Genomic DNA, 25,605 nt, shown 5'->3' with positions numbered 1-25,605 from the left:
ATCCTTTACTAAGTCAATCAAGTCAATCAGAACACCGCTGGAAGGAACCTTGGAGGTCTTCTAGTCCAACTCCCTATTCAAGCAGGAGACCCTATACCCTGACAAGTGGCTATCCAGTCTCTTCTTAAAAACCTCCAGTGATGAAGCAACCACAACATTTGAAGGCAAGCCATTCAACTGGTTTACTGTTCTCATTGTTAGGAAGTTTCTCCTTAGTTCCAGGGTCTCCTTGATTATTTTCCACCCATTGTTTCTTGTCTTTTCTCCAGATGCTTTGGAGAATAGGTTGATCCCCTCCTCTTTGTGGCAGCCCCTCAAATACTGGAACACTGTTTACATAATTATAATATAGTTACAGCTTCACTATAAGTAAAACTAATCAGGAATCCTAATCCTTTAAGATACATAGAAAGCAATTTTCACAGAGGTGTCCAACCTTGGGAACCATAAGACCTGTGGATTTCAGCTCCTAGAATTCCCCAGACAGCCATGCTGCGGGTTAAAGTTATCCATGTTGGAGACCCCTGACCTAGCCTTTATTTTCTGCCATTTTTGGAACACAGAATCCATCCACCCTAAGAGAAGAATATTCTAAGAGTGGGAGGAGTTATTGAGGATGGACGTTCACCTTGAATCACTAGCCCTTTGGATGATGGGTGATTCTTCCAGTACTTAAAGTGGCATCCTGGGAAAATTATATGGGAGAATGGATTCAGATACGCTATGGATTGGAGATATGACGTCCCTGTGGGAAGGTGGGTGGAGGACAAAAACCTAGCAAGAAGGTAAAGTGTTGCAATGCAGGGCTGTGTCGTTTTGGGACCGGCGTCAGTGTATGCTCATTCTCAAGGTGTGGCCCTTGCATTGCGATGCTCTCTTGCTGGTGGTGACCACCATTGTTTGAGCATGTCCTATTTTTAGAAGGAACACTCAACAGATGGGCTGATTCACTTCACACTCACTTTAATATCTATGGAGAAAAAAACCAAGACATTTAACGGAATTAATGACAGCGCTGCATTCTAAGAACACCAACAGAATTAGACTTCAAATATAGCTTTCCTTGCTTGTAAGAAACTCCACACATTTGCTCACCCAACTTCCTCCTAGCACCGATCATGTTACCTAGTTGGGTAATGAAATGTCTGCTAGAAAACAACCAGAGACTCCACAGTTCTCCTTCTCTGCCTCGGCCTCCTCTTTACAAACCCCGCTCTCTCCTAGCACCCATGGAGTTACCTAGTTGGGTAATGAAAGCCACCAAGCTCAGCGAGCACCAAAGACCCTACAGTTCAACCCTGAGCTATAAATATTCTATTGGTAACACAGTGTGTGTTTTATTGTAAGATAACCATCATGTGTTGTCTGTTTTTCCTTTGACATAGTTCCCCATCGATGAAATATGAGTCACTTGCGGTTGCTCGCTGATACTCTGAAATGCTGTGGCATTTCTTCCTTTGTGAAGAAGAATGTAAACAGGACAGCATTTTGGCCAAGTCGGCCTTATGTTTCCCCTGGAGTCAAAGAACCATTTTTGAGCGGGAGCAATTCAACCTATGTTGAAGAAATGTATTATGCATGGCTTGAAGAACCAAATAGTGTGCATAAGGTAAGATTTATGTATCTTAGACTTCTTAGGACACTTTAAAATTGATGCTTGTGCTTCTGTTTCCTCTCAGTGCTGCCTGTGCTCCTTGTTTATTCAGATGAGAAAGTGTTCAGAAATGAAACTTTTTATTTATTTATTTTTGGATTTATATTAAAACTTTAATTAATAGGGGAACACCAGCAGGTTTCTTCCACAGTTATTCGGCTTTTACGTTCCTCTTATAATATTATAATTTCGCTGTGATTATCTTGTGTCATGAAATCTAGTATATGCTTCTGTGCAGCATGATCTTTTGCAGACAGAAGAGTGGATAGAAAGGAACTTCGTACATAGTTTGTTAATTAAATTAGGAGTTCTTGTGCTTTGTTATTTCTCAACTTTGGCATAGCAATATTGCATTCTAATTTTAAATTTTAATTATTTGGAGCTTCAGGGCTGTTTTCTTTCACAAAGTCTAAGCTATTAGATTTCTTGAGAATATCAGCAAATTGGGTTAGGAGTCTTGAATCTATGCGAATAAAATAAACTTTTATTATTAAACATTTAAATAAACTTTAAGATATAAACTTTTATAACTAACGCTGTTACTTAAAAGCTTATGCTTTTCGTACAGAATTTTGTATTTTTATTAGGCGCTGGATATGGCCTATTGTTGCCCTTTCCCATGAGATTTTTTTTTTTTTAAATCAGTGCTAAGATTCCCAAAATGCAGGGATTGACCTTAGAAGTTGTATAGGCAAATATTGCACAGATTTATGTAGATTCCATCTTTAGTATGCTAGAATATTCTAAAATAAACTTTTGAGGGAGTCATCTCCTGGGGAGAATACCATGAAGACATATACTGTACATCTAGAAGAAACATTTTGCAATGACTGAATCACCACAGATCAAATAATATATTTGAAAAAAATATATATCGAGAGAGAGATTTCCCCTTCTCTTGACACAGCAATAGAATAGAATAGAATAGAATAGAATAGAATAGAATAGAATAGAATAGAATAGAATAGAATAGAATAGAATAGAGCCTTGGTACTACAGTGGTTTAAAGCACCCTGTTATTAACACAGCTGCCTGCAATTTACTGCTGGTTCGAATCTCTCCAAGGCTCAAGGTTGACTCAGCCTTCCATCCTTTCTAAGGTAGGTTAAATGAGGACCCAGTTTGTGGGGGCAATAAGCTGACTTTGTATAAATATACAAAAGTATGAAGGCTATTGCTTAACGCATTGTAAGCCGCCCTGAGTCTCCGGAGAAGGGCGGCATATAAATCAAATTAAAAAAAAAAAAGAATAGAATAGAATAGAATAGAATAGAATAGAATAGAATAGAATAGAATAGAATAGAATAGAATTCTTTATTGGCCAAGTGTGATTGGAAACACAAGGAATTTGTCTCCAGTGCATAAGCTCACAGTGTACATAAAAAGACAAGATACACTCATCAAGAATCAGAAGGCACAACACCCAGTGACAGTCATACGGTACGATAACCAATCAAATCATAGTAGGAAACAATCAATATCAATATAAATCGCAAGGATATAAGCAACAAAATTACAGTCATGCAGTCACAAGTGGGAGGAGATGGGTGATAGGAACGATGAGAAGACTAATAGTAAGAGTAATTCAGACTTAGTGAATAGTTTGACAGTGTTGAGGGAATTATTCGTTTAGTAGGGTGATGGCATTTGGGAAAAAACTGTTCTTGTATCTAGTTGTCTTGGTGTACAATGCTCTATAGCATGGGTAGGAGTTGAAACAATTTATGTCCAGGATGAGAGGGGTCTGTAAATATTTTCACAGCCCTCTTTGACTCGTGCAGTATACAAGTCCTCAGTGGAAGGTAGGTTGGTAGTAATTGCTTTTTCTGCAGTTTTAATTATCCATGGAAGTCTGTGTCTGTCTTGTTGGGTTGCAGAACCGAACCAGACAGTTATAGAGGTGCAGATGACAGACTCAATAATTCCTCTGTAGAACTGGATCAGCAGCTCCTTGGGCAGTTTGAGCTTCCAGAGTTGGAGCAGAAAGAACATTCTTTGTTGTGCTTTTTTGATGACATTTTTGATGTTAGGTGTCCATTTTAGGTTTTGAGATATGATAAAACCTAGAAATTTGAAGGTCTCTACTATTGATGCTGTGTTGTCTAGTATTTTGTAAGAGGTAGTAGTATGGGAGGGTTTCTCCTAAAGTCTACCATCATTTCTATGGTTTTGAGAGTGTTCAGTTCCAGATTGTTCTGCTTGTACCACGAGGATACTTGTTCAACCTCCCATCTGTATGCGGATTCATCGTTGTCTCGAATGAGATCAGTCAATGTTGTATCATCTGCAAACTTCAGTAGTTTAATAGATGGATTATTTGAGATGCAGTCATTGGTATATAGAGAGAAGAGAAGTGGAGAGAGGACACATCCTTGGGGGGCCCTGTGCTAATTGTACAGGTACAAGACCCCTGTGCTAATTGTACAGGTACAAGGCCCCTGTGCTAATTGTACAGTATTTGCTTAGCTTCACCTGCTGCTTCCTGTCTGCTAGGAAGCTTATGATCCACTTACAAGTGTGTTCAGGTACCTGTAGCTGATTTAGTTTAGTTAGAAGAATGTCCAGTATGATGGTATTGAATGCTGAATTAAAGTCTACAAAGAGGACCCTTGCGTAGGTCTTTGGAGATTCAAGATGTTGTAGGATGTAGTGCAGAGCCATATTAACAGCATCATCTGTCAAGCTATTTGCTCGGTATGCAAATTGCAGGGAGTCTAACAACGGATCCGTGATGGGGTTTTTTTTTTTTTTTTGAGAAAAGGTTTTTATTATTTTTAATCAAACAAATAACATTTTCACTTGTCTTATTTAAACATTTATAAACCCAACCTTCAATCCCCCCTTCCCACCCCCCTCCCCCGACTTCCCAGAAGAAAAACAGGATATAAATTTTACCAAACAGACGCTAAAATATGCTAAGTTAATGCAAGACTTAAAACTCCCTAGAACCCTTAACTCCCCTTCTACAGATTATTCATCAACCTCCCTTTAAACTCAAAATAGCATATAATCCTTTAAACCTAAGAGTTTTAAAAACATTAACAAACACTAATAAATCATTCAAAGCCTAAAAATCTCGTGATACATCTGTAAGATATTCTTAGTTCATTTACTTAAATTTTACTCTCCCTCCTACTTTCTCTCAAAATTCAAATATTTTTTCTTAAATCTTAATCATTAATTGGGTTCTTAATTCATTTACTTAATCATTGTAATTAATCATTAATACATCAATTATTAGACCAAAGAAAGTTAAATCTTCCATTCTTCCTTTCTTTCTGTATTTTTTCCAATCTTTCTTCCTCCCTCTTACGTTTATTTTGAGGAGGTTTTGAATTTCAACTGGGGGTTGATGTATCTTTAAAACTTGTCCCTTTCTTGGAACCATTTCCTCTGATTTGGAGCCCCCAAATCTTCTTCTTGCTTATATAATCAGTTAGTTCATAGAGTTAACTCGATCAGTGTGTAAGGAAAAGTCCAGTTGTTGCATTTCAATTAATTGTGTGAAAGCCTCTGCCAAATCTTCCAAAACCTCGTAGGGCTGGTCAGTTTCTTCTTCTTTCTGCTCCAAATTATATTTTTGAAAAGTTCTGTCAGTTACTTCCAAAAGGGCAGGAATAAAGTTTGAAAATTCTTGAGAATCAGCCAATTCCAGCTTCTCTGCTTTAGTCAAAATGTCTCCTACATTGTCATTGTGCTTTCCTTCAAGAACATCCTCATTTGCTTTTATCTCCTCCACCAGTTCTATAGATTTTCGTTCCATGATTGCTGTTAAGTTGTTAATAATTACAATTTGGTTATTCATGGCTTCCTTTATAAATTCTGTAAGGTCTCTAAAAAAAACAAAAACCTCCTGACTCTGTGAGTCAGTTCTCTGTATCATTTCTGATGCCATTAGAGAGCTTCCACCACTTTCAGGAACTCCTTGCTTGGAAGCCATGTTATCTTAAAAGAATTTTTCTTTTCAAAGCCATAAAATCTCTTGAGCAGCTTTCTCAGATTTATTTGTAATTTATCAAGCAAGATAGTCTTTTCTACGCCCAGCTCTCAAATCCCAGCAGCTTAAGTCCAGTCTCTAAGCACAAATCTGTTAACAAGCACTTAACTTTCACTTTTCCGCCCACAATGAAGACGCCACTTCCACCTCCAGCTCAGCAAAATCAAGTGGAAACAATGTATCCCAGGAGTTAAGCAACATACTTGCAAAGGCTTCTTCTCCTGCTTCCGTTCTGTCTGCTTTTGGAATCAGTTAATCTCTTTGTTGACAGCAGAGTTGGTCGCCTGCGTCTGGCTCCGTTTAAAACGGAGTCGCCATGGATGCGGAGCTTCAGTGGGCTGAACGGGGAGCTCTTACCCTCCAAGCCCCTGGAATTGCTCCAGGGGCTCCCGGAGAGCTCTACCCTCGCCCACCGGCTCTCCTCTCCTTCTTCTCCCGAAGGAGAGGTTTTCAAGCCATCTGACAGCTGATTAGCGCTGTCAGAACGGCTCCAACGGAATCGCAGGGCTGGCGGTCCTAAAAGACCGTCCGCGATGCCGGCGGTGCCAACCGGAAGCCCGGATCCGTGATGGTTTTCAAGTGGGACATCGCTAGCCTTTCAAAGATTTTCATAACTACAGATGTTAGAGCAACTGGTCTGTAGTCATTCAGTTCCTTGATGAAGGGCTTCTTCGGCACTGGGATGATAGTAGAGCGTTTGAAGCAAGAAGGAACATGGCACATCTCTAGTGATTTATTGAAGATTTGGGTGAAGATGGGGGCCAATTGGTCAGCAGAGACTTTTAATCAAGAAGGAGTTATCTTGTCTGGGCCTGGTGCTTTTCCTGGCTTTTATCTGTGGAATAGATCTTGCACTTCCTTTTCTGTGATCACCAGGGGCTGTGAACCCAATGGGATGGAGTCAGTTGTAGGAGATTTGAATGTTGTTGGTGTGTTTGAGAAAAGGTCAGTTGCAAGATGTTTGGCTGTTGATGGTGTGTCTGAGATGGGGGTTGTGGAGATAGATGGCTATAGTTGCCTTTCAAACCTGCAGTAAAACACGTTCAGGTCCTCTGCCAGTTGCTGATTTCCTTCAGCCTGGGAAGGAGGTTTGCCGTAACCAGTGATATTTTTAAAGTTTTCCACATGTTTGCTGGTTCATTTGTTGAGAACTGATTCCTTAGCTTTTCAGAGTAGCTTCTTTGTGCTGCTCTGATCTCCCTTGTTAATACATTTCTGGCCTGATTGTACAGCATTTTAACACCTTTTCTGTAGGCTTCCTCTTTGGTAGGTGGACAAGATAACAATCCTATCTACAGCCTCATCTCATGCAGGATTATTCCACAATGAGACTTGCCTAAACATAAACCTTGGACTTTTTTTCCCTGAAAAAGACTAAATGTTAATGTAACTTTCCACAGAATCCACAGCCTGTTTAAGATCTTTTTTCAATGGGACATTGGCCACTAATGCATGCTGCATTGCCATGGCTATGCTAAACTCTCAGGACATGTGCTAAAAACTGAATTTAAATATGATGTCCCAAAGGCAGTAGCCACAGTCAAAGGGGCCTTGGGTGCAATCCCAAAACATCTGGAGCACCACTGGAACACCTTCATCAGCATTGACAAATTCACCACCAGTCAATTGCAAAAGGCAGTTTCACTCAGAACAGCTTCCATCCTGCAATGATATCTCTGTGTCCATCACATAACCACATCTGCCTATCCCGGGTCCTTGGAAGGAGACTCTAGGTGGACAAAGATGCCCAATCCAGTCTAAACATCTGGCTGACTGTGCAATGAACAATAATACAAGCATAATATAACCTAGCTGTCTTTTGACACTTACTAATACTGCAATACTTAACATGAATAAGATCTGGAAAAGTAGAGATGTTGATATAAATACAAAAGGCAGACTAATTAGAACAATAGCCTTCCCTATAATGATGGATGGGTGTGAGAGTTGGACACTAAGAATGGCTGATCGAAGAAGAATTGGCACCTTTGAAGCGTGGTGCTGGCTTAAATAACTGCATAAACCATGGGCAGTCAGAGTAACAGAGGCAACAGGGCAACAGAGAGGTGTTAAATCCTATAAAATCAGACAGATCACTATCACTAGAAGCTAAACTCATAACACTACAGACTGATTTACTTTGGCCATGTCATGCGTGCAAATTCATTGGAGAAGGCAAGGAGGCTAGGAATGATTAGCCGAACAAGAAGAAGGGGTGAGCGAAGAATGCCCTGACTCGATAACATCAAATCTGATACAAAGCTGAACATCCAACAACTGGAAGAAACTGTGATTGACAGGGTAGCATGGAGAGCACTTGCCTATCAAGTCACCAAGAGTGGGACACGACTGAATGGTTAAAACAACAATGCTGCAAATCCTAAACAGGAAGCAATGAAAAAAAAATGAAAATAATGTTTAGATTTCAACCATATTTGCTTGAAAACTTTATTTTTCCCCCTGTTAATCCATTGGGTCAACTTTTAAGATCCCGTCTGCTTTTTCCTTCCTCCCTCTGTACCACTAATACAAACTAGCATTAATTTCTACTCATGGAGTAATGTCAGGATTATATATCACTGGGAAGGGGGTTGACAAGATTCAGTCATTACTATCACAAGATTAATTGGGGGAAAAAATTGCTCGGATGCCTATGGAATTTCCATCTGCTGTGATCTTCTCAATCTGCAGCCAATCTCCCATGAAGGTGCTACGATTTCCTTGATTCTGCTTATCTGCTGTGGTGAAGGTGGTTTGGCTTTGTTTCCTTAAATACAATTATTACGCCCGACACAATCAACTTTGCAAATCCAGCTACTAGAAATGCAAATCTTTAGGGAGCACTAATATGTACTAAGAAAGAGTTTACCTGAAATCATGCAAATCTTTTTCTGGAGCCATATTTAGTCCTGGGTGTCAGGTGTGCTTCCTTCAAAGTCCAGGAAAGAATGACCCAAACTCCATTGTTTATAGAGAAAGATACTTTTACTAGAAAACGAAGTGAACGCAACCAAAGGAAAGCAGAATCTAAGGCAATGCGTGCGAAAATTGCATATAGAAAGCATCCCCTCCCACTGTCCACCGTATATCATCCAATCCAAAGGTCTCCCAGGGGTCAGGTGGAAGCACACGTCTGGCAGCGTCATCAATCAGGAATGCCATGACTGTTGGCCCGATGGCAGCTTCAAGGATACAGTCCGGTGGCTTAACTATCCGTTTCGTTTCCTCCAGCATGCTTCCCCCCCCCATGCTACCTAGCTCTCCCCTCTCCCATTACTATGGCAGCCAAAGCAGTAAAGGCGGAGGGTGACATTCGGCCCCTCTGCAGAAGAGATGTTAGTCCTAAATAGGGAAAGAGAAAACAACACAACATAGAAATTAGGGTTTATCACGATATTTGGTGTGAAACAACTGAACTTTCTTTGGCGCCCGGACATCACATTTATTCAGCAATTCAGCTTGAGATAATGGGAAATGCTTCCAGGCCACAAATACTGCATTTTACCTTGATGCTTCCTAGAATCCAAGATTTCCTTAACTTCAAAATGTTGTTCCCCTTCTATCAGTATGGGGACCAGAGGAGAGTCCTGGTTCGGACGCAAAGGGGACGAATGTTCTGGTTTCAGTAAGCTAACATGAAACACAGGGTGGATTCGTCTCAATATTTTTGGCACTTCCAATTCAACTGTGACTGGGTTGATGAGTCTAGTGATTGGGAAAGGCCCCACATACTTTGGTCCGAGCTTTTTTGATTTCTGGGAGGTCTGTAAATATTTGGTGGAAGGTTAAACCATATCACCCACTTTGTAAACGTGTGCTGGGCACCTCTTTTTGTCAGCTTGGGCTTTATGTGCTCGGTGTGCGTCATCTAAAGCTTTTCGAGTTACTACCCAAGTACCCCGTAGTTGTTCGATCCACTCAATTAAAGAGGGGTTCTGTGGGTTATCCTGTAGTAGCTCCGGGATTGGCACAAACTCTTGGCCAGAGGCCACCTTAAACGGAGTGAAACCGGTGCTGCTATGTATGGAGTTATTATACGCCACCTCCGCAAATGGCAATAAGTCCACCCAGTTATCTTGCTGGTAATTTATGTAACATCTCAGGTACTGTTCTAACACGGCATTGGTTCTCTCACAAGCCCCATTTGTCTGGGGGTGGTGGGTGGAGCTTAACCCCTGGGCAGAGCCTATTAACCCTAAAAACTCCTTCCAAAAGTTGGAGGTAAATTGCACACCCCTGTCCGAGATTATACGTTTTGGAGCCCCATGTAATCGATAAACATGCTGAATAAACAATTTTGCAAGGGTTTTAGCTGAAGGGATTTTAGAACAAGGGATGAAATGCACTTGTTTGGAAAACAAATCTGTTACTGCCCAAATGACTGTGCAACCCCCACTCTCCGGTAGGTCTATAATAAAATCCATGGATATCTCTTCCCAAGGAGCATTTGGCCTTGTCACACTCTGAAGTAAACCAGGTGGCTTCCCTGGAGGTCTCTTAGCTGAGGCACACACCGGACAGCTAGCTACATATGCCTCTATGTCCTTTTTGAGTGCAGGCCACCAGAATTGTCTTTTTTTTTTTTTTTTTTTTTTTTTTATTGAAAAGGTTTTCAAATACAAATTTTTCCCCCTTTTCCCCCCCCCTCCCCCCCTCCCTAACCCCCCCTCCCCCACCCTTCCCCCCCTGTGACTTCTTCGTAACAAAAAAAAACCCTAATTCATAACAGATTACTTACTCCCTCCTCAAAATACTGACCTTTACTTACTAAAAGTATTATAAATCCCCCTTTATCCATACATTTCAGAAAAGAAGAAGAGAAAAAAAAAACAAAACAAAAAAAAACAAACACATTATACTATAACTATTATAAAATAACTCTAATTTAGCATAATAGTGTTTTATATCTATGCATTATTGCAACAATTCAAAACCACCTTCCACTTTAAAACTATACAATAAGTCCTACTTTAATAACATTTCAAAACGGGCTCCCCATAAAATCTAATTTAACATTTATTCCACTCTATCCATTTCCTCCACTCCCCTAAATGTATCACTTAAAAATCCCTTTTCTTAAACTAATCCGTCTGTAGCTAGCTTATTCACCCACTGTCTTACAAATTTACCATACACAACAATTCTTGATATCTTTAATTCACTGCCCACACTACTTAAAAATATATATATATATATATATTCCATTATATCTAAATAAAAAAAAGAAAAGACAATAACTTTAAATTTATAGTCCATATAATATCTTCTTGAAGTCTTTCCACTGGATTGTTAAAACCAACATCCATAATAGGGTGACATAGCTTGCGGATGCAACAGTTTATTCAAGATCTCCAATCATATCTGCCCCCATCAGTAGTAAACATCTTCTTATATATATAAAAGTAAAAACAACCACCCGAGTGACATTATAATTGTATTCCATATAATAATAATTGTGGGTTTCATCAGGATTATTAATTTCCATCATCGTATTGGGTAACAACCCGATCTTCTGCATGTCCCAATGTGATTCTCTTGCCTTATAATTCAAGATAATTATAATATATTTATCAACACAAAAGGAAGTTTCAAAATAGATAATTCAAAACCATCAATTTGAGGCTCTTTCCATGTCCCAAAATTACGGCAATGCAGAGATCTGCCACTATCCTCAGGATGATATTGACCAATATGTCGCCTCCTCTATGTTTTCACATAATCATTCATATTTTAAAATCACTGGCTTCACTGTTGCTTGGGTTAGAAATTTCTATTTTTGTACAACCTATTTCTTTTTTTGTTTTCTTTTTGTGGGTTTGACCTCCATCCTAATTTTTTGTGTCTCGCATTTCTTTTTTATCCCTTGTATATCCTCTAATTGGTTTCCATGCTTGTCCTTGCCTTGATAAGTCATCACATTAAAATCAGATGGCACTTCTCTCAAATTTGTAGATAATCCAGCTGGGGTATCCGATAAATCCAAAGGCAATTTATCTGGTACAGTCTCTGTCTTTAGTTCCAGCTCCTTCTGCTTATCCTGTATTATATCTGAAGACGTTAAATTCATTTTCAACCTATTTTGATAAAATTCTTCCGCCCTTTCAACAGTATTTAACTGGTATCTTTCTCCTTGATATCTCAATATAATACCAACTGGGACGTCCCACCGGAATTGAATATTTCTCCTTTTTAACTCAGACACCAGAAAGCCAAATTTCTTCCTTTCCATTAATATCTTAGGTGGGAGTTCCTTGTAAATCCAAATCTTTCTTCCATACAATTGCAAATTAGAATTGAAGGAATTTTGCACAATTTTATTCCTAATTTCTTTATCTGAAAAATAGATTACCACATCTCTAGGCAATTGCCTTTGCTTGGCAGTCCAAGAGTTTATTCGATAAGCTCTGTCAATCCTACAAAACACTTCCTCAGGTTGAATCTTTAAAATCCCAGCTAGAAATTCAGAAGATATTTTCCTTAAGTCATCTCTGTTATTTTCCTGCAAACCTCTAAGTCTTATTGCATATTCTGTGAAATTATATTGTATCTTTAGAACCTCTTTTTGAATCCTCTGTTCCAGATATTCTACATTACCAGACTTTTGGTCAGCATCCATTTTAAATTTTTCTTCTGAACTATAATCCTGAATATTTAACAAATCATTTTCAATTTTTTGAAATCTATTGTCCAATTTATCTTGAATTTCATCCATTTTTGACTCTAGTAAATTAGTATTTGTATCCAACCGAATCATGAATTCTGGCAATTTTAAAATTTTTTGCTGCAAAAAGTCAAACTTGGATTTCACCAATTCCTTAGTTTCCTGCTTAAATTTTTCAAGTTGCTGATTCACAATCTCATCCCTTCTTTCAATCTCCTCTAAGAGAAATTCTATTATATTAAAATCAGGTTTCTGGGACTGAAGAGTTAAAACATATTGCTTTAAATTCTTGGTGGGGGAATCCCCCCCACCTATTTGTTTGTCTGACTTCACAAGCCTCAGTGCCATGTTTCCGCCTAGGCAGGCTTTGTTAGAAGAAGAAAAAAAAAAAAACAAGACAAAAGACTTCCAGCCAGCAACACTCAAGCCTCCAGGGGAAAAAAGAGAAAAACAAAAACAGGAGCGGAGTTTTGTCTACAAATGTAGCCAGTGGTATTTATTCCGCTACATTGTAATAATAAAAAACGGAAGAACTTTCCCTCTCAAACTCTTCTCCAGCCGCGGCAGACGCCATTTTAAAAAGAAACTTTTTTCCTCTTTCTCTTCCTCTATTCTCTTAAGTAATTTTTAAAAGATAAGTAAAATACTTGCGCTTCAGTATTACAGGTCCAGCTCACATTTTCTTTGAGTAATCTGTCAAATTCGCAAGCTTGCTTTTGACGCCTGGCTCTGCATTAGCAGAGGTCTCCCAAAGCCCGGAGCAACGGCTGGGGATATGGGGCATCTCATCCGCTCCATCCCAAAAGTAAAAGAAAAACTTTTGGGACTCTGCAGAGAGTTCTACCCACCCCTGCCGGCTCTATCTCCGTTTCCTCATGGGAACGGAGTTTTTTCGAGCCGCCGTTCCGTTGTGAAGGCGGCTCTAACAGGCAGTGGAAGCTGACGATCCCTAAGGAACGTCTGGCGGCGGCCAGCAGCAAACAGGAAGTCACCAGAATTGTCTTTTAACGAGATGTAGAGTTTTAACAAATCCAAAGTGTCCTGCCGTCTTGGTGTCATGAGCGTGCTGCAACACCACTACTCTTAAACTGCCCGGAACATACAATTTGGCCCCAATCCAAGCTAGTCCATCACGGAGTGTACATTCATTCGAGTGGGTTCAAAACCACTCGTCAGTCTTTAGAGCTTCTTGTAGTTTCTGAAGCAAATCGCCCAAGAGGGCTGGATCAGCCCTCGTCTGTGCTCTGGTAGTTACTGGCGCTGCTAGTTGTGTCACAGGTATGATAGGCCGAACCACTTCCTCCTTGGTACTGTTGTATTGAGGCAATCTGGAAAGTGCATCCGCCATGAAGTTCTTTCCACCAGGAAGGTAGCGTAAAGTGAAATTAAAACGGTTGAAGTGTTGAGCCCAACGAACTTGCTTTGGTGACAGCTTACGCAGTGTTTTCAAAGCCTCCAAGTTTTTATGGTCAGTCCAAACTTCAAAAGGATGCTTAGCTCCTTCAAGAAATTGTCTCCATGTTAACAACGCCCATTGCACTGCAAAAGTTTCCTTCTCCCATATGGCCCATCTCCTTGCGGTCTCTGACAATTTGCGGGACGTATAGGCACAGGGTTGTAATTTCCCTTCTGCATTCTTCTGCAGAAGTACTGCTCCTACTGCCACGTCGCTCGCGTCAGCATGTACTACAAAAGGCTCTTCCATGTCCGGATGTTTGAGGACTGGTTCAGCAGCAAACAACCATTTCAACTTTTCGAATGCCGCCTGACAGTCCATAGTCCATTCAAGAGCTCGTGAGGGCTTTGGTCTTACTTCACCTTTTGTTTTCAGAAGATTTGTTATTGGCAGCGCAATTTTGGCGAACGAGGGGATAAACTGTCTCTAGAAGTTAGCAAATCCGAGGAAACTTTGTAGTTGTTTGCGGGTGCGTGGTGCAGCCCATTCCAATACTGCCCGAACTTTTCCAGGGTCCATCTCTATTCCCTCATGCGATATGCGATATCCAAGATAGTCAATTTTGCTTTGGTGGAACTCGCATTTAGAGAGTTGGGCATATAGTTCAGCAGCCCTGAGTTTTTTCAGGACAGTTTGCACCAATTTCACATGGTCGTCCATGCTCTCAGAGTAGATAAGAATGTCATCCAAGTAAACCAGCACCCCCTTATACAGGTGCTCATGCAGTACTTTGTTAATCAATTGCATGAACACAGCAGGGGCTCCTTGTAGTCCAAAAGGGAGCACTCGAAACTGGAAACATCCCAGTGGGCAGCTAAACGCGGTTTTCCATTCATCCCCCTCCTTAATTCTCACTCTGTAGTATGCCTCTCATAAGTCCAGTTTGGTGAAAATTTTCCCCTTTCCTAAATGTGCTAGCATGTCCTTCATGAGCGGCAGGGGGTAAACGTTTTCCACGCAAATAGCGTTGATATTCCTATAATCAAGTACCAAACGAAAGGAGCCATCTTTCTTTTCTCGGAACATTACAGGCGCCGCCACCCTTGGTCTGGCTGGTTGGATAAAACCCCGTTCTAGGTTTTTATCAATGAAGTTTCGCAATTCCCCTAGTTCTTGAGGGGTCATGGGGTAGATCTTTGGCTTAGGGAGCTTCACCCCGGGGAGTATTTCAATGGTACAGTCCGTAGCTCTGTGGGGGAGTAGTACATCCGAGGCCTTTTCACTAAAAACTTCTCGGAGATCCCAATACTCCTTTGGAATCTTTTCCTCCCCTTCGATGTGGCCTATTGCCACTTCCGCCTTTTCGTGTTCTACTCCATCATCCAGGGGGTTTTCTTCCCTCTCTAGTCTCGGTTTTCCGGTGCGAATGCACAAAACCCCCATTTTCCAGTTAACACGTGGGTTCCATCTACGGAGCCAGGGCAGTCCAAGTATGAGGGGTCGTTCCATGCCAGTGGCCACAATAAACCTGAGGGTCTCTACGTGATCCCCTAATTGCATTTCAATGGGTTTGCTCACAAAGCTGGCTGGGCCTCCTCCTGCAATTGATCCATCCAACTGACAGAACGCAATGGGCCTTTTTCACGTTTTTAGCCTCAGGCCCATTTTCTCCAGCATTTTCGGGCTGATTATGCACCTGGTGCACCCAGAGTCTAATAGGGCTAACATCTGCACATGTGCCCCTGTGGACGGCACCCTTATTTCTATGGGGATGAGCATGGGGCCCACAGTGTGATTCACCAGATCATTGGAGTCGGAGTCTGTCCTGCTGTTGTCCGCGGTGGTAAGAGTTCCCAACTCACCCTGGTTTCGGGGAGCGAACTCAACGACTTCTCCTTTCAGGGCAGTTTCGCGAGCTTTTGCGGGTGCTTTGTCAGCCTTCTTTGGTCCCGAGCTGGTAGATTTTGGTACTGGCTTGGAGAAACATTCAGCGGCCCGATGGCCTTCCTTTCCACATTTGAAACACGTGAAGGGCTTCAATTTTGGTTTGAATTCTGCTCTCCTCGCGCCCGCCTTTGGTGCTCCTTTGCGGTAGAAGGAGGATGACGGGTCTCCTGCACGGCCCCCTCAGAGTTGGCTTCGGGCCAGCTCAATTTCCACATCCTCAGCTACTACGTACCAACTCTGCAAGTCTTCAGGGACCCCCCGTGCTCTACAGTCTTTGTATATGTCTTCATTCAGTCCGTCCTTGAAACTCTCCAGTAGGGCCGCTTCTGACCACCCTGTCATGTAGAGTGCCAGTTCGCGAAATTCTTGGGTGTATTCTGCCACCGATCTCCGGCCCTGCTGGATACCCTTCATTCTGAGTCTCGCTTTCCGCTCAGCTAGGTGGTCTTCAAACCGCCTCCTAAGAGCCCCCATGAACAGGTTGTAATTCCTCAGCAAGGGAGAGTTATTATTGTGGAGGACCACCATCCATTCAGCTGCTACTCCCTCTAAGACATTTGTGACGCATCTCACTCGTGCCGCATCTGATAAGTAATCCTCCCCCCAGTCCTGCATGTGGTTCCACACTTGGGTCAAGAAAAGCCCCAAGGTCTTCGGGTTCCCATCATATTTTCCGGTTCGGGGGGAATTTTTGGCTTTTTGCGTCTGCAGGGTGGGGCCTGCAAGGCTGGGGGTCCCTGGGCTGCTGCATGCCTCGCTTGAGCTCCAGAAGCCTGAGATGTTTCTTCCCCAGCTTCTTCTTCCTCTCCCCCACAGGCTGTCTCTTCTGGATCCAGTCTGGGGTAGTCTCCTCCCTTCCCCACAGGGAATACATAAGACTCACAGTTTTTGCGGCTTTCCTCAGCATCGCGGAGGAGTTGCATCGCCTGAGCGATCATGAGGCTCTCCTTTTGCTCTTGCAGCCACACCGCCTCTCCCTTACAAGGTCTGGAGCTGGTTACTCCTTGGGGGGTCCTCCCCAAGTCCGGCAACCTTCCTACTCCCCTCGACCATCTAGCTTCCTCTGGCTCCTCTCTTAGCCAAATTTTTTCCATCCATTCTGCAGCTTCCTTCTCCGCTTGAAGTGAAGTCATCATAGAGCCAGAAGCTCCCATCTGGTCTCCTTCACTCTCTTGGTCAGACATATCTTGGGTTCAGCCCCCTCAGTATTTATCCAGGATGGCTGGAGAAGAGATTTCTGCTTAATGTCAGGTGTGCTTCTTTCAAAGTCCAGGAAAGAATGACCCAAACTCCATTGTTTATAGAGAAAGGTACTTTTACTAGAAAATGAAGTGAATGCAACCAAAGGAAAGCAGAATGTAAGGCAATGCGTGCAAAAATTGCATATAGAAAGCATCCCCTCCCACTGTCCACCGTATATCATCCAATCCAAAGGTCTTCCAGGGGTCAGGTGGAAGCACACGTCTGGCAATGTCATCGATCAGGAATGCCACGACCGTTGGCCCGACGGCAGCTTCAAAGATTGTTAGGATATGATTTGAGCCTAACAAGTTGTCCAGGCAATAGATGTGTTCTGTGACTTTAATATGAATATGTATTGTGTGACTTTAAAGTTTTCCTGCTGATTCATTGTAATGCTGAATCATGCTGTAATTAGTTGTGAACGTATTTAAGAAAGGTACTGTAATGTATTCAGTTGATGATAAGCTACCATTGTGTGAGGAGTGCTATCCATTGTGCTATCATCGTTGGATGGATCTGCTACCATCGTGGTTTGTGAACCAGAGTGAGTTTATTATTCTAACCAACTACTGTTTGTGCGGTAAGAAGATTTTGTATCACTGGACTGATTTAACTGGCAAAGACTTGGATTGATTTAAAAGACTATGAGACTGTTTTTTCACTATAAAGTAAACCTTTGATAAACCAGTTTGCATATCTCTTATTCATTGCTCTCAGCAACGTTTCTCTGTGCTCTACACTCTGCTGGTTGGTAACACAACAACAATATCCTTAACAAAAATACAGTCCGGTGGCTTAACTATCGGTTTCGTTTCCTCCAGCACGCTTCCCCCCCCCCATGCTACCTAGCTCTCCCCCCTCCCGTTACTATGGCAGCCAAAGCAGTAAAGGTGGAGGCTGACACTGGGCTTTATAATAAATTAAATTGAAGTCTTACAAATGTAGTAATCTACATTAATGTGTCCATAATGATGGATTATCATTTTTCTGCCTTAAAACTGTCTTCTGGTTGCTCTATACAGATAGTCCTTGACTTATGACCACAATTGAGCCCTAAATTTCTGTTGCTAAACGAGATATTTGTTCAATGAATTTTGCCCCATTTCATGACCTTGCTTGCTAGAGTTGTTAAGCGAATCACTGCAGTTGTTAAATTAGTCACACTGTTGTTAAGTGAATTTGGCTTCTCCAGTGACTTGGCCTGTCACAAGGTCGCAAAAGGGGATCATGTGACCCCAGGACTCTGCAACCATCATAAATGTGAGTCAGCTGCCAAGCATCTGAATTTTGACCATGTAACCAAGGGGATGCTGCAGTGGTGAAAAGTGTGAAAAACGGTCATAAGTCATTTTTTTCAGTGCCATTGTAACTTCAAATGGTCATTCAATGAACTGTTGTAAGTTGAGGACTACCTGTAACATAACTATTTCACTCTTTAAGATATTCATAAAATGAAGTTTATTATAAGATGCTAAATCAAGAATGCTATTGGGATAATTGCTTTCCTACCTGGGTGTGATCTCTTTGGGGATAGGCAGTGAATGTTTCCTTCTTGGTTCAACAGATAATAATGACTTTTTGCTCACTTGGTTGAGGATTTGCAAGTCATGCAAATTGAGTTACTCATTCTATTACGAAGCAGGGAATTGATGAAGCAGGGAATTGATCTGTCCTTCAGTTCGTGGAGTGGAGTGCCTCGAGGTTAAATTAAGTACAGGCTTAGTTGTGCCAGCATCTGTCTGCCTAAACAATTAGCAGCACTTGGTTGTCCTTGGCTATCTCAATTGACCCTGATTAATTCTTGAAAAGGGATAACCATGAAGCCTCAAGGCTGGTGGTAGATTGGGAAGGAGAAAAATGATCCAGGAGGAAGACAATGCAAGCTGCTTCCATCACACCGCCAAGGAGATTGCAATGATGCTGTTCCCAGATGACACTTGTGATTCCAGGCTGTCTTGCCTCACTTGACCTTGGTTGCACAGGAAAGCTAAACAGGATTAACCCTGGAGGACCTGGAAGGCTCTAGGGATAGAAACTGCAAAACACCTCCGATGAAAGCATTAGTGAAAAAGCAACAGGGAGCTCCCTCCATCCATGGAGTCACCAGGAGTTGATCTTCATTTGAAGAAGATTTTCACATTCAAATGAATGACACGAATAACTTAATGTCAAGGCTCTGACTAAATCCAAGCAAAGCAGAACTCTTGAGACTTGGTTCCTTCTCAAAGGACTTCTTGATTGAGTATATCATATTGGCACAGCTTCAAAGAAAAACCAATCCTAAATTTTTCCTGTGGTTTCAGTATAATTAAACTAGGAAATAACCCCATCCCCAAGTGTCACAGATCACGTTGGCCAATTGGGTTAATTGGCAATCTCTTCGGGCATTCCTTCCCCGACCTTATTGGTTGCTAGTAGAGATGACCTTGGTTCTCATGAAAAAGCTCTCTGTTGTGTCATGTAATGCATTCCAACCTCCTTCCCCCCCCTTCCTCCTCTGTGTGGCAACTGAGGAACAGAAAGATGGCTGCTGCTAGGTTTGGTTTGAAGTTGACACTTACAATAACTTTATTGTCACTTTAAATGTACACTAATCAGCACACATTAAAATGAAATTTCATTACCTACAGCTCTCAAAGAGTCACCACCTCCAACATACACTACATAAGCATGACAAAAATATAAATACATAAATAGAAGATTATGCATATACCCACATACCCACATATATCATATGGCACAGAGAAACAACACAGTCTAGTAATGAAAATATACTATCATTGTCTAACAAGTCCATACTTCATTCGTTTTCAGAAGATGGGGATTTTTGTAGTAGATAAGCAGAAATATTCAATGGCAAACTCCTCTAAGGAAATTTGATTCACCGGACCATAGTTTATTCAACCAATTGGACCATGTACTATCTGCAAGACTTTGGTTCATTCAACATGCTAGGCTTCAGTGGTTGGCTAGCAGCGTGTGGCTCATGCAAGCCTATTTATTAAGTTTTGGCTCAGCATTACGAGAGCCGTGTTGTGAATTATTCAGCAAACCATGGATCAGCCAGTCACAGCTTACTACATTTTGTATTGATATTGGTAATGTAGGAAACCACCATAAAAACAAGGCAGGATTGAAATGCATCACTGGGTAGAGGAAAGATCACTATATAAATCCATTGGTCGTTTCTGATTCTAACTGTTGAATCCAAATGTAATAGGGCATTTAATAATAATAATAATTTCTTAATACATTTGCAATGGCTGCCTTTGGTTTTTCAACAAGGATGATAATAGGATATGTGTGAAGACCTGAATGGGAGGTTTAGGATACGGAAGTAGGAAAAGGGATGTCAAAGTGAGGGCTTCTGTTTGGATCAGTATGTCAGAACTGCCACCTCACTGCCAGTCCGCCATGGGCCCCGATGGGAGCTGGAAGGGAAGGAGAGAGCTTGGGGGAAAGTGAAACCGAATTGTGAGAAGAGTTCTCTGCGAGAACCGAGGAAGTCTTCAAGGTTGTTTCCTTGGAAGAAGAATGTTGACATGAGTGACTGTTTCCAAAGCATCTCTTTTAAATTTGATTGGACAAGAAGAGACAAGTAATGGGAAGGGACTAAGGGAGGAAAATTAACTGGGAAAATTTGCTGTGTGAACCCTTAGTTCTGGCTTTGCACTATTGTAATTCATTTGACTTTTAGTAAACTATACCTTAATCAACCAATGGAGTTAAGGATCTTTTTTACTTAGAAGACCAAGTTGAGGCAGGTCTGACACAGTATTACGTTGTTGAAATCTTGCCAGGTCTAAGTTAACCATTTCTCACTCCTCTCTTGCCCTCAACCATCTTCTTTAGTCTTGGGATTTATTTTTCCGTAATGCTACTGCTAAGGCTCTTCCTGGACAGCCCCTCTCTTCAACTTTGCCAGACCTTTCTGAAACGAAAACATCCCTCCAAAGCCATAGGCTGACTAAAGCACCTGGTATGGCTGAGAAGCTGGTTGAAGACCATCTGGCGGTCCAGTCCTTGATCAGAGCCTACCAGGTAAGTGAACAAGAGACTCTCTTCCATTTCCATTTGAAAACGTTCTTAGAAGTTTTTAATAACTTATTAAATAACTTATTAAAGTTATTAAGTTTTTAATAACTTAACTTCTGTCAAAGTTGTCCAGCTTTATATTATCCTGTCGAAGGAGACATTTGATTTTGTGAAAGTTCTTAATCTAATTTCTAAGGGGTTGGGTAAAAAGAGTACCACCGGGCATAACGATACACTGTTGTTTAACAGGGAATAATAATTTTCACTCTTTACCATTTCTGTGCCATGTTTCCATAACTGCCAAATTCAGTAGCATCCATCAGATACAGTATATGAAGCCAAAGAAAGAGGAAGGAAGGACCACAGACTTAAACTGTTCACAGCAAGCAACAATCTTAGAAATTGCACCGAATAATCTTAGAATCTTAGAAATTGTACTGAATAAAACAGCATTGCAGGGTACCAGCAATGTACCAGCAACAAGAATCTATTTGTTAATAAAATAGAGGGAGGGAGGGTGGGTGGGAGGAAAGGAAGGAAGGAAGGAAGGAAGGAAGGAAGGAAGGAAGGAAGGATGGATGGATGGATATGGGACATCTATTGCAAGGGGAAATCAAAGAAAGCTGCCAAGCCAAGGCCTTTGAAAATGAAGTGACCTTTGACACTAAAATATATCTGTGGCTATACCCCCTAACAAATGTTTAGGGGAGACTCATGTCTATCTCAGTAAGATATCAAATACAACAGAAGACCTACTGTGCATTCTTTTGCTTCAGAACAGAAATTGGTTTACTGTAATATAAATACCAGCTGAGCAGAATTGAAGAGAACTGTTTACAGTATAATCATTCTAAGTGGAATTTGTTCAAAGCAACAGAAAGAGCCGTCGTCTCTTGCAAATTGACCAGAAGTAATATCTTATCCAATGCTGTATGTGCAATTAGGGCACTCAGAAGGAAAAGTCCTGTTTCCTAATTCTCTCCAGATGGTTGGAGGGCAATAGGCTGACTCTGTAAACCACTTTGACAGGGCTGTAAAACACTGTGAAGTGATATATAAGTCTTCAACGCTATTGCTATAACTTGTTTCTAAACACCCACATATGCACACCGGAATGGGACAAGCCACCACAGCCAACTTGCCATGGCCAACTCACCAGGGGACAACTTCATGGGATTCATTTACTTCCTTTTATTTTTGTTGACTATGTTTTTCTCAAGGAATTATTTTATTTCCTTTTATCAAAGGAAATCATTCCTACGATTGCTACCTTTTGTAATGCTTTGGTAAATAATAAAAGGATCTAATCCCACACGGAGTTGGCAAGTTGCCTGTGGTGAGTTGTCCTAGACCCCGTGCCCATCTACTTAGAGAATATTTAAGAGAATTAAAGCCTACGTTGAACTTATCAGAAGGGTGTCGTATCATGCACAAACATAAGAATAACCACACAAGTACCAATTTGGGAATATTCACCACTGAAATTTCCCAGTGCTATTTTGTGATGTCACTGGATAGAGTTCTGTCTGTTTCACGGGTGGGTTCTAATTACCTTTACTACCGGTTCGCAGCGGGAGCATGCATGCGCGCTCGTTTCGCTCGCTTGTGCTGCTTCTGCACATGCGCAGGTCAACCATGATGATGGTGTGGTGGGTGAGTGGAGCCTCCCGCCGGTTTTACTATCGGTTCTATAGAACCGGACTGAACCAGGAGCAACCTACCACTGGTCTGTTTGCTATAAGGAATGCACCTTAGAATTTTAATTTTGAAATTAATTTGAAAAAACTAATTTAAAATTAGAATTAGAATTTTAACACTTGCCATTGGATATAAAAATGCTTTTCATTGCTAATTGGACCAAATTTTGCAAACTAGGTAAGACAAGATTTCTTATAATTCCCATACCCATAAATGACAGGAGTTCTTATCTTCAGTTTGTAGGGCACTACAAAGCCCAGCTTGATCCTCTGGGGATTCATGCCGTTTCTTTTGATGCTTCCATGAATCACTGTAATTCCACAAGTTTCGGTGAGCTTTGATTGACTCAGTTTAGCATGATGTTTGTTCTTTTCTTCGCCTTTCCTACTTCCCTTCTTTCCCACTCTGACCTCTTCAGATCCGGGGACACCACGTGGCTCAGTTGGATCCCTTAGGAATCCTGGATGCCGATTTGGATTCATTCATTCCGTCGGATTTAATCACTACTATAGATAAACTGGGTGAGAGTTTTAAACCGCCTTGGTGGTAAATTAATATCCATAGTCAGAGGAATGTCTCAGGGAAACAAAACACAACTGGCAAGTTAGTTAAGCATTGCAATTTTTTTTCCTACTGGAACGTAGCAGCCAAATCTTTTTTAGTGAGATTGTCCTCTAATTATGTGTATTAGTTTATCGTAAATAGATTAGCATTTTTTATATGTATGTGGATTTTTGCGTATGTTCACACATGCATTGTATACTTAACTGAAGGGTGTGTCTGTTTGTATAGGCCTGAAGAGAGAGGTTTTTAAGTAGCAGGAATCTGGGGTGAACTTTAAGAAATATTCAGAAGTCATCCCAAAGGTGCTTTTTCAAGAGGCAACTGGACTTTCCTTGTTTTGCCTTGAAGATGTTTCACTTCTTATCCAAGAAGCTTCTTCGGAGTTTCTTTGGAAGAAGCTTCTTGGATGAGAAGTGAAATGTCTTCAAGGGAAAAAAAAGTCCAGTTGCCTCCTGAAAAAGCACCTTTGGGACAATCATGACCTATTTGACCAAAAATCTCCATAAACATGTTCAGAAGTCAGTTCCCTCTTCAAAAAATTAACTAAGAAATAAATACTAAAATAAGAAATCCTGAGAAAGAAAATATATACAGTATTTCAATAGATAAGGCATTAACTTGCATCATAATGTCTTGAAAAAAATGCTCGCATGGTTGCAAAAATCTCCAAGCAAGCACCAAATGTGTGTTCGCTCTACATCCATTTTTGACTAAGCAGTATAACGGAGGCATTCACATCTCCCATTAGCCGTTCTATATGTCAACCATGTCTTACGGCATAGCTTGCTCAAATCTAATCACGCAGGGCTCCCTCGGTAAATCATGGGTTAGCCAGTCACTCAGTGTGTTGTGTGAATCCAGTCAGTATGCAACCCTTCTTCTCCCCATGAGAAGGCAATTCTTTGCAGAGAAGGTCTGAAAGGGAAGAAGGTGAGCACGTGTCAGGTGGAGATCCTTGGGGTGTGGGACCCTTGTTTGACTTTGGCTTGCCGCCTTCCTGTCTCTTTGCTAATCATGTCCACCTCACAGAGTTTTATGGCTTGTACGAATCTGACTTGGACAAAGTCTTCCGATTGCCCACAACCACCTTCATAGGAGGAAATGAGACGATGCTTTCTCTACGGGAGATTATCAGGCGGCTGGAGGTCAGTGTGGTTGCTTCTTCTCCTAAATGGGACGTGGGCGATTATCAGTCTTCCACCAACACTGACAGGGCAAGCCACTGGAATATAAAAAGAGAGCAAACCCCCCACTTCCCTTCTAGCCCTGATGATGTAATCTAGTTGGGTCATGAAACGTCTGCAAGAAAACCACCAAGCTCAGAGAGCACCAAGGGCCCCAACAGTCTCCAGTCTTCTGGTGAGGAGTAAAATCTGATGACCCCAAAGCGGCTGTATCATTTCTTGCTACAAATTTTATTTAACTAGTTGTTGGTGGTAAATTAATATCACTAGTCAGAGGAATGTCTCGGAAACAAAATGCAGCCAGAGTTCCTGGGGATTTTGAAGGAGGTAATACTATGGGTAGGGAGAAACACAGTGTCAGCCTCTACGATGCTTGCTTGCTATCGACTGCCATAGTAAATGGGGGGGGGGGAGATTGGCATTTGGGTGGGGGATGTGAGCTGGAGAGAGATGCCCTCTGTGAACGAAAAGGGAGGATTGCTCCCATGTTCTACTGCGCAGCTGTATGGACTTCTATATAAGGTGTAGCAATAGACTGTAAAGGAAAACTTTGTTGACTTGCCTGTCATATCCCCCTTTTCATTTATACATCTATTGCCTTGCTGTCCAGAATACCTATTGTCAACACATAGGGCTGGAATTTATGTTTATTAATGATGTGGAACAGTGTGATTGGATCCGGCAGAAGTTTGAGATGCCCGGTGTCATGAAATTTAACAACGAAGAAAAACGGACATTGTTGGCCAGGCTGGTACGATCCACAAGGTATATTTGGAAGGATGTGATAAGCGTGTGCTGTTGAGATCTGCCTTAGGAGAACCTCTTTCAGCAAAGCTGTCTTAGCTGTTTAGTAAATACTCAGGGTTTCCCCTCCCTCTGCATTCTTAGGGCAGGTTGAGGCAAAAAACCCCATAAAAACACAGCATTTTGGGGAGCCCTCATCACAGTTAATGAACCTACCCACGAATGCTTGTCCTCTCAAGAACGTTTAAATATTAATTTCACATTGTTCCTCAAATACAACATTTGCCTTCCCTGGGAGTATTTATTCAGCGAGACAGCTGTAGATCACTGTTGCTTGAATTTAATTAAAATAAAAATGAATTCCAGCCAGATGCTTTTAATAATTGGGTTAACATGACATTTGAGTGACAGGCTGTTAACCGCATGTCACACAGAAGTTTTGCTCATTTATCTTTCTGGAAGTGGGGGGAAAAACCTTCAGCC

At 41.4% G+C, this 25,605-nt stretch overlaps 1 protein-coding gene across 7 annotated transcripts in view; it reads left to right on the top strand.

Annotated features, from left to right (window-relative positions):
* OGDHL (oxoglutarate dehydrogenase L) overlaps positions 1-25,605 on the top strand; it is an 81,586-nt gene that overhangs the window by 6,016 nt on the left and 49,965 nt on the right. For 4 of the 7 annotated variants that reach the window (XM_060685524.2, XM_060685521.2, XM_087871944.1 and 1 more), the window contains exons 2-6: positions 1,386-1,609; positions 20,750-20,938; positions 23,049-23,151; positions 24,224-24,339; positions 24,989-25,143. In XM_060685524.2, coding sequence (XP_060541507.2) covers positions 1,403-1,609; positions 20,750-20,938; positions 23,049-23,151; positions 24,224-24,339; positions 24,989-25,143 — 770 coding nt within the window. In that variant the 5' untranslated portion in view covers positions 1,386-1,402. Of the gene's footprint in view, positions 1-1,385; positions 1,610-20,749; positions 20,939-22,866; positions 23,152-24,223; positions 24,340-24,988; positions 25,144-25,605 lie in introns of those variants that run through there. The other 3 variants (XM_060685523.2, XM_087871943.1, XM_087871945.1) reach the window with 2 other exon arrangements.

Source organism: Pantherophis guttatus, chromosome 6 (assembly GCF_059756535.1).
Source record: "Pantherophis guttatus breed Tessera chromosome 6, ASM5975653v1, whole genome shotgun sequence".
Taxonomy (NCBI): Eukaryota; Metazoa; Chordata; class Lepidosauria; order Squamata; family Colubridae; genus Pantherophis; species Pantherophis guttatus.
The sequence above is the reverse complement of the archived record's forward strand: the minus strand, read 5'-3'. Positions and strand labels throughout refer to the sequence as shown.